Here is an 8,179-nt window from a genome sequence, read left to right on the forward strand (position 1 = left end):
TGCCTTTCCCTAAATTTCTCCTCTGTTATCAGTTCTTTACAACATTCCTGTCTTTTGTTTGCTTTTACCCCAAATTGAGAATCTAGTATCTTAAGAACTTGTTATAGGTCTATACATCATTAGTTTTGTTCTTCCAGAGCCTATTTTAGTCATCTCTTAGGCAGAGCTTTGTACGTTCACTACTTGCTATCACTTGTCCTGAAACTACTGTTCTTTCCAGTTTCTACCTCCTCATATCTATGTGATGAGAGGTTTAGATATCTTGAAAATTAACTTATTAGGATCTCAGGCATTTTCAGTTTTTTTCCTGTGTATCATTGTAGCGATGGATACCAACAAAGCCACATTCAGGGCATCTAGGCTCAAGGCAAAGAAAGCTGATCCTATCACCCTGTCCTCTCCCAGAACAGGTAGGCACTTTCACCCTTTGCTATTTGGTAGTATCTCTTTTAATCCTGTATTTCAATCTAGGCTTAATTGTGCTTTGTTTTAAACTTACCTTGTTTTATCTGTTATTTATGATTTACACTTTTATCATCTGTTTCTTCTCTTTACCCCTTTTTCTAAGACCCCTCTTCCATGTCATTCTATCCACAGTTAAATGCTGTATGTTTTCTCTCCCCAGAAATATATTTATCAGTGTTCTTACTTGAGGCAGCTGACAGTTTTATACAATATATTAATTTTATGCAATTCTGAGCAAAGATTTGGGGAGATAGAAAGTGGTTGAGCTCTTGCATCCATGATGTTTTATTTAAGTATGAGAAGCAGAATTATAGGAAGCATTTCAGAGCCATATACAAAGTAATCAAATCTAAGGAAAATGGTCTTTTGTTTGCTTTTTTCTTTTTAAATTTCTCTTATTTCTAGTAATATGTAGTGTCAGTAAAGATTTAATTCTTGGATCTCAAATGATTAAAAAAATCATTATCTTTTAAGTATAAAATTTGGGAATTATTTTCCCAGATATATAAAGTTGTATGTATAATAATTATGATATATATATATATATATTTAATAGTTATATAATAGTTATGATGAGATTCATTGGCTACTCTACTGCCCAATCATACAACTTTTGAAATACGTTCTTTTAGTTTGTCCTCATCAGTGTGGCATTATATTACTTGGAGGAGTTGTTATCAGTTGCAAATTTGGAAATTTCACTATATATTTTATATTCTAAATCATTTATAAAACTTAAATAAGAACAAATTATAGCACAAATCCCTAAGAGAATCTACTTTTAATCGCTTATTACCTACAGATACAAATTTTTACACCATCCCTTTTTTTGTTTCTTTCAACTAATTTTATATTATATTCTAAACATAAAGTCATGGTAATTGTGTTTTTCAAACTTGTTTTGTTTATTCCCATGGAAGAAAGATACCAAGTTAGTGAGGAGTGAGGTATAATTTATCTCTTATCAGAAAAAATTTGCTCCCTTTTTCCCTAGCAACCTTTATACACTAATACATTGTATAGATTTCATCAGCTTTTTAAGTGTAGAAAATAGACTCACCAAACTATAGTTCTCAAGTTCACTACTTCCAATAACAAGTTCACTACTTCCAATAACTTGGAAAATGCTCTGGCATAGCATTTTTGGCAGAGAGACCATTTGTATTTACTTCATCTAATATTTTCTCAGCTCTAACTTTGAGTTTCTCTAAAGTTCTTCAGTGAATGCCACCTAAGATCTTGTGATATTGTGAGCTTGTGAGCTTGTCTCCTGTTTCTAGTTTCTGAAAGTACTTACAGCCAGATAGTCCAGAATACTTTTTAGATACTTTCTTTTCTCATATGTCTTTGATGCCGGTTACGCCAGCATTTTCATTTTACATTAAGTGATCAAATTTATTTTAAAGGATTCTGGAAGTTTGGTAGAAGCTATATTTATTTTAGCCTGGCTTTTAAATGTCAGTTTTATATAGTTAGGAATTTTCTGGTGAGATTATTTCATTTTCTACATTTTATTTCTCAAACCTGAAATGGGTTTTCCTTATTACATCTAAACTCAGTTGACATCTTTCACTCTTCTGAATTCATACATTTTCTCTAAATTTTTACTTTAAAAATGTTTACTACTATTTTAATTTTTTGGTAGTAAACATGTGATGTGATTTTTGGTTTACCCATCTGTTCTTATTTAACAGAAATAGAACAAAGAAAACCCTCCAACATTCTGATACTGTTATTATAATGCAAAAAAATCTGGTCTTCTCCCTGACTTAAGATCAGTTCTAGCAAAGTTTTATATCCATAAGAAACAAAGATATGGCTTGAAAATTCCTTGAAAAGTGATGTAGCTCATTATTGTAGGTTTTCTTATGAGGCAAGGAAGGTGGAATCTTATGGTTCAAACTATAGTAAGTCTTCTTAGGTTCCTCATTACCATTTCTGTCCCCAAAGTCCCATCTTTCTTAGCAGTTGCCTAACTGTTCTTCCCAAGTCTCCATTTCCCATCTCTGTCTCTGTCTCTGCCTCTTACTCTATTTCTCTCTGTCCTCTCCTCCTCTCTATGCCTCTGTTTCTCTCTCCTCAGCCATATGCTCGTCCTCCTGTTCTTCTTTCTACCTCTATACAACTTTTTCTTGTAGAGAAATTTGGTCTGTCCTCAGTTTATGCCATTCTCTACTCCTTCATGTTCGTCCCAGTCACACAACAAAAGCCTGGTTGCATCCTTCATCCATTCAACACAGGCAGTAGAGTCTTCCACTTTAGGAGTGGGTGGGAGAGATTTGCCAGAATTGTTGAAAGTTATTAATAACTTTAAATTTTTTCTTTTTTTCTTATCATACTGTACTATAGATCTAAAATTCTGCTCTGTACCTCATGTAACAATTAGATAATGCTAGCTGCTTCAACACTCACCTAAACATAACAGTTTAAACAGAATCATGGTTTACTTTTTTACACATGTAAAGTCCAAAATAAGTATTTCTGGCTTTCTTCCAAGGGATTCATGGACACAGTTTTCTTCTACCCTATGGCTCTTCCGTCTTTGATACGTAGCATCCAAGTGTGCATGACCTGCGGAAGGGAAAAGAGCATGGAGGATCATGCATGAGAGTTTTTTATGGGCCAGTTTCAGAAGTGGTGCCTATCACTTCTTCTTACATTCCATTGGTTAGCCTGAGCCACAGGACCACTCCTAACTGCAAGGGAGGCTGAGAAATGTAACCTAACTGTATGCTAGAAGGAGAGAAACCAGGTGACTGGCTGGTCTTTTCCATACTTTATCTACAGTGTGATACATTAGATCTCTGCCCGTTCCACAAGTCTTCCCTATTCACTGACAGTTTATCAGTGATGACTAGGTGTTGCAGACTTTAACCTCTTGTTTAGCAACATGAATTTTGACATTTAGGACATCTTCATTATACTACCATATAACTCTCTATGCATCTGATTTATCTGATTTTTTACCTCAGGCCAAATTGGTGCTTGACACATGTTAGTTGCTTAGTGAATATTTGTTTAATTAAAGAAATGTGTGATTTTATCACCTCATGCCTCACTGGTACCCCTTATTTTATAAAAATATCTTTGGTAGAAAAGAACATTTGTATCAGCTAAAAGATGAGTCCCTTCCTTCTTCAATAACTGAAATAATATCATTGTTCTCTATGGCTCCTATAATTTGTGTTTCCTTTGCCTAAAATGACCATACTTCTTTTCTGAGGACTAAGAGCCTCTTGTACTGTACAGGGAAAAGAAATCTGCGTCAGAGTAGATTTTAGGAGCAGATGTCTTGAGTGCAGTGACAATTCAGTGAATAAAACTGAGAGATTTTACAGGTCAGCCTGGCTTCATAGTTGCATAGAGAAGGAGATTTTCCTTATACCAGATGAGTGGTAGAGGTTCTGTCAGCTATAGGTTTATTTGTTAGTTTGTTTTTTCTTTCATCTAGGCATACCTTTCTTAACTATTATTAACCAGGTTCTGTGCCAGGTAATGGGGATACAAACATGAATTAAACTGTTCCTGCTCTTGAGCTCCCAGTTTTGTGAATGTGGTAAGGGTGGCAGACCTGCAAATTTACACTATTTTGTGATGTGTGATAGATTTATAGGTTCTGAGGGAACCTGAGGAGGGAAATTATGTTTGATTAATCAGGGAAGGCGTAAGGCCTGTGCCTCACAGATTGGAGGGCTAGTCCATGTAACCCCATTAACTGAGGATCATCTACACCCTGCTCCTGTGTTGCCTCTACTTCACTGGGGCAGAGGCCAACTTGAAACAGATATATCCCTTAATTCCCTACCTCCAGGTTTAAGGGGGAGGAGGGGTAGTTATTTGACTTATCTGGAGAGAAGGAAGGAGAGGAAGGTGTTACCTGGCCAAGGCTGAGAGAAGATTCACAATCCTTTTGGCCTCTGACAGAAACATTTCTAACCACAGGGTCTGTTCTTGGACTGCATCTTCTATATTAACAGAGACCCAACTGCATGGAAATAAACTAGATCATGAATCTATTGCTTTGGCTTCTCTCTGTATTTCTGTGGAGAAGTTGAGTTAAATTTAGGCTAAGTGTGTCATTTAGATAACTCAGCAACTCGGTCAGCAGTCCTCTCTTCTTCAGGATCAAAAAGATCAAATACATGATTATTTCACTTGCCTCTAAAAATTCTGCTATATCTATCATGCCCTGCTGCGATAATATTCCTTTCTTATCTGTCACAAATTGCTGACCTATGGCAAGTCTTAGTCTCACTTGGGAATTTCCTTATGTATTCATATTGAATGCAATAAAGCAAAATAATTTTACTGATTGTTTCTTTAGTTTTTTCCAATTAAAAAATTAAATGTCAATTATAATTTAGTTTAATATAGAGAAGTATACAAAATAAAAGAAAAATGACCCATACCACTAGGATGAAACCTCTGTTAATATGTAAAATAAAATTGATATATTTAGAGAATAGAAAATTCAAATAGTACCAATAGGTATAAAATGAAAGTCTGGCGTCCCACGGCCCTGTCCCCTCTTCCAGATGACCACCTTTTAAAAGTAACCACTATCAGTAGTTTCATATTATTTCTTTTAGAAACATTTGTATATATGTGCCAGCATTTGTGTGTATTTGTCTTTCACTCAGTCACTCAATCATTTTATTCATTTATTTATTCATCCAAAAAATATTTTTTAAGGGCCTATTCTATGCCAGGCAGAATTTTGAGGCCTGGGGATACAGTAGTGAGCAAAACAGAAAAGGTCTCTCCTCTTATGGCACTTAGAATCTAGGTGGGAAAGGGAGAAAAGAATGTAAAATAAATGAACAAGATGGCTTCAGTTTGTTCAAGATGGTAAAATAGAGTGGTGATGTTCTTAGGTAAGGTGGTTAGTGAAGGCTTCTGGTTGTACAGTTTATTAAGTTCTGCTGAAAAAAGAAAAATATGGAGTGACTCAGTTCATGCCTGACCCATGCTATTTTTATTTCCAAAGATGAAGCTCCACCTGCCATCCAGTTGCCCACACCTGCAGTCCAGCGCCCAAGCCCCATCACAGTTTTCCAGCCGAGCGTCTCCAGTACTGCCCAGGTGGCTGTCCAGGCTCCAAGTTTGCCCCTCTGTCCACCACTCCCGCCCCAGTGCTTTGCTGGGCCCTCCGAAACGGACACTCATCAGCTGCATTCTGGAGCCAGTCACTCTGTGAAGAGACCCACTCCTGTCTTTCTGGAGAGCACCAGCAGGATTCCAACTAGTGCAAGTACTGCCCATGCCAGATTTGCAGCCTCTACCATCCAGCCTCCCAAGGAGTATCCCAGCATCTCCACTTGTCCCAGAAGTGCTCCAATCCCCCAAGCTCCTCCTATTCCACACTCACATGTCTGCCAGCCCCCTCCCCTTGGCCATGCAGCCACATTATTTGGGACGCCACCGCGATTCTCTTTTCATCACCCTTACTTCCTACCTGGACCTCACTACTTCCCATCAAGGTAAATGAACAATTTATTTCCTTTCACCTAAAACTACTTATAGCTAATGAATTTTTACCTCTGAAGGCCTCTCTTGTTTACTGAAAAAGGAACTTCCTCATTACTGCTTGGGATCTATATAATTTAGATTAGTGGCTAAATAGGGGCCAAGCAGTTAACATAAATACATGGAGGGGCCAGATGAGGACTGGGGAAGCCAAGGAGAGTGCATGCCCCATCTTATGAGGCAGCTGCTGCTCAGTTCCAGCCTACTGTTGCTGCATGCGAATACAGGCGCCAATGTTGTCAGATCTGATTTTTCTCTTGAAAAAATAATCCGTTATACGTGACCTTAATTTAAGATCATTTAGTCAAACCCCCTTATTGTATAGAGGTGTGGTTCTGAAACTTTCATATATATATATATATAAACCACATGTGATCTTGTTAAAATGAAGACTCTGAGTCAGCAGATCTGGGGTACAGTAGTTTCCTATACTGAGTTATAGTAAGCCTAATATTCTGCATGTCTGACAAGCTCCCAAGTGATGTCAGTTCTGCTGATTGTGGACCACACTTTGAGTAGCAGGGATATAGAGAGCACTTGATCTAAGAGGTTAAATGACTTGTCTGAAGTTATATACCCTCTCAGTGCCCTTTTTAGCAAACCAAAACGTTTCTTATGTAAATTACCAGTAAAGGAATTTATTTTCACAGGGAAGTATCTAGGGAAAACAAATTTGTAACTTTTCATTTTGGAGTGATAGAATTTAACTTCTTTGCAAGCATTCTAATAGAGTGGCATTAACCTCTACTTTTCAGTTGCTGTTAAGTGTGTAGACAGAGATGGTTTCTGTTGAGAATGGAGTGTTACATGTTTAACACAATCTTTTATGGTTACTTACTTAGAAAGTAAAACTACTCCCCACTTGGGTACCAAGGCCTCAAAAAACTTTTGAGGTATATATTATGTTGCTTCAATTCATAATGGGATTGCTTGCTTTCAAGTCCTTAGCCCAGAACTGGAAGAAAGTGGAACTAGGGGATCAGATCAGGAGAAAGGGAGATTTTGCTATTTGTTGTTTGTTTTGTTTTTCCCAATAGGCTCTTCTTTAATAGCTTTCAGAAGTCTTTTAGTTCAAGAAATCAAACTTCAAGAGACTCCTAAGGCCAGGGGTTGATAATCTCTTCTCATTGCTATTTCCTAGGATCTGAGATGTTGCAGGAATTTTAGAGAATTTTACAGTGTTTTTTTTAGTTATAAGAAGAGTGCTAGGACATAGCTGGAATTTAATAAATGAGTAGGTTTGAGAAGATCAGCCTTAGTTAGAACCTCGAGGTCCACAAACTAAAACTGCGGAAATTTTATCTTTGTTACATAATTCATTTTGTAATACAGGAAAGACTTAGACAGTATTTACTCACATTAAAGGAGAAAAAGAGGCATCTAGAACAGGTTGTGTACCACAGTCTCACTCTAGTGGTTATTGTTTTTTTCTTTTTAGCATTTTGAGAACTTGGCATTTTTATCTATAATTCTCACAACAGTCCTTTGTTTTAGGCATAGTAATCCCTTTACTTTTTCAGGTAAAGAAACTGATCAGCTGTTAAATAGCTTTGTTAAGGTCACACAACTAGTAAATGGCAGAGCCAGTAGTCAAACTTAGATTTGCTGTCCGATTTTGAATTCCATATTTGTTTTTTTCACTGTATCAGTAAGGCTTTTCAATATAATGGCTTCTCTTGATTGGTAGCTGTTAGTTGCTAGCAGAGAATCACATGGAAAATACATACTGTATTTTTGAATCGAAAAATCATGTAGTCAAGTAGACTTTTGGGCAGGAAATGTTTCCTTATATAATAAATAGATAAAATCATAGGAAATTTATCTTCCTTACTCATGACAAGACTTATGGGATTTAGCTGTTAATGTACAAATCATCTGATAGTTTAAAGAACATTTTGAAAAGAAACTCTGAAAAGTATGTCCTTAGAAGACAGAAACTATACCTTTATCTTTACTACCATTAATGCTAATTAATAATAATGCTGTTGGACTTCCCTGGTGGCGCAGTGGTTGAGAGTCCACCTGCCGATGCAGGAGGCACGGGTTCGTGTCCCGGTCCAGGAGGATCCCACATGCCGCGGAGCGGCTGGGCCTGTGAGCCACGGCTGCTGAGCTTGCGTGTCTGGAGCCTGTGCTCCGCAACGGGAGAGGCCACAACAGTGAGAGGCCCACGTACCGCAAAAAAAAA

The 8,179-nt window shown here is 37.2% G+C and overlaps 1 protein-coding gene across 2 annotated transcripts in view; it reads left to right on the top strand.

The window, feature by feature from the left end:
- SOX30 (SRY-box transcription factor 30) overlaps window positions 1-8,179 on the top strand; it is a 38,479-nt gene that overhangs the window by 5,150 nt on the left and 25,150 nt on the right. Inside the window, exon 4 of one of the 2 annotated variants that reach the window (XM_007447120.1) lies at window positions 5,453-5,945. The exons of the other annotated variant lie outside the window; for it this stretch is intronic. Within the exon in view, the coding sequence (XP_007447182.1) occupies window positions 5,453-5,945 (493 nt within the window). The remainder of the gene's footprint in view (window positions 1-5,452; window positions 5,946-8,179) is intronic. 2 annotated transcript variants of the gene reach the window in all.

The sequence above is a fragment of the Lipotes vexillifer genome, unplaced genomic scaffold (assembly GCF_000442215.2).
Source record: "Lipotes vexillifer unplaced genomic scaffold, Lipotes_vexillifer_v1.1 scaffold194, whole genome shotgun sequence".
NCBI lineage: Eukaryota > Metazoa > Chordata > Mammalia > Artiodactyla > Lipotidae > Lipotes > Lipotes vexillifer.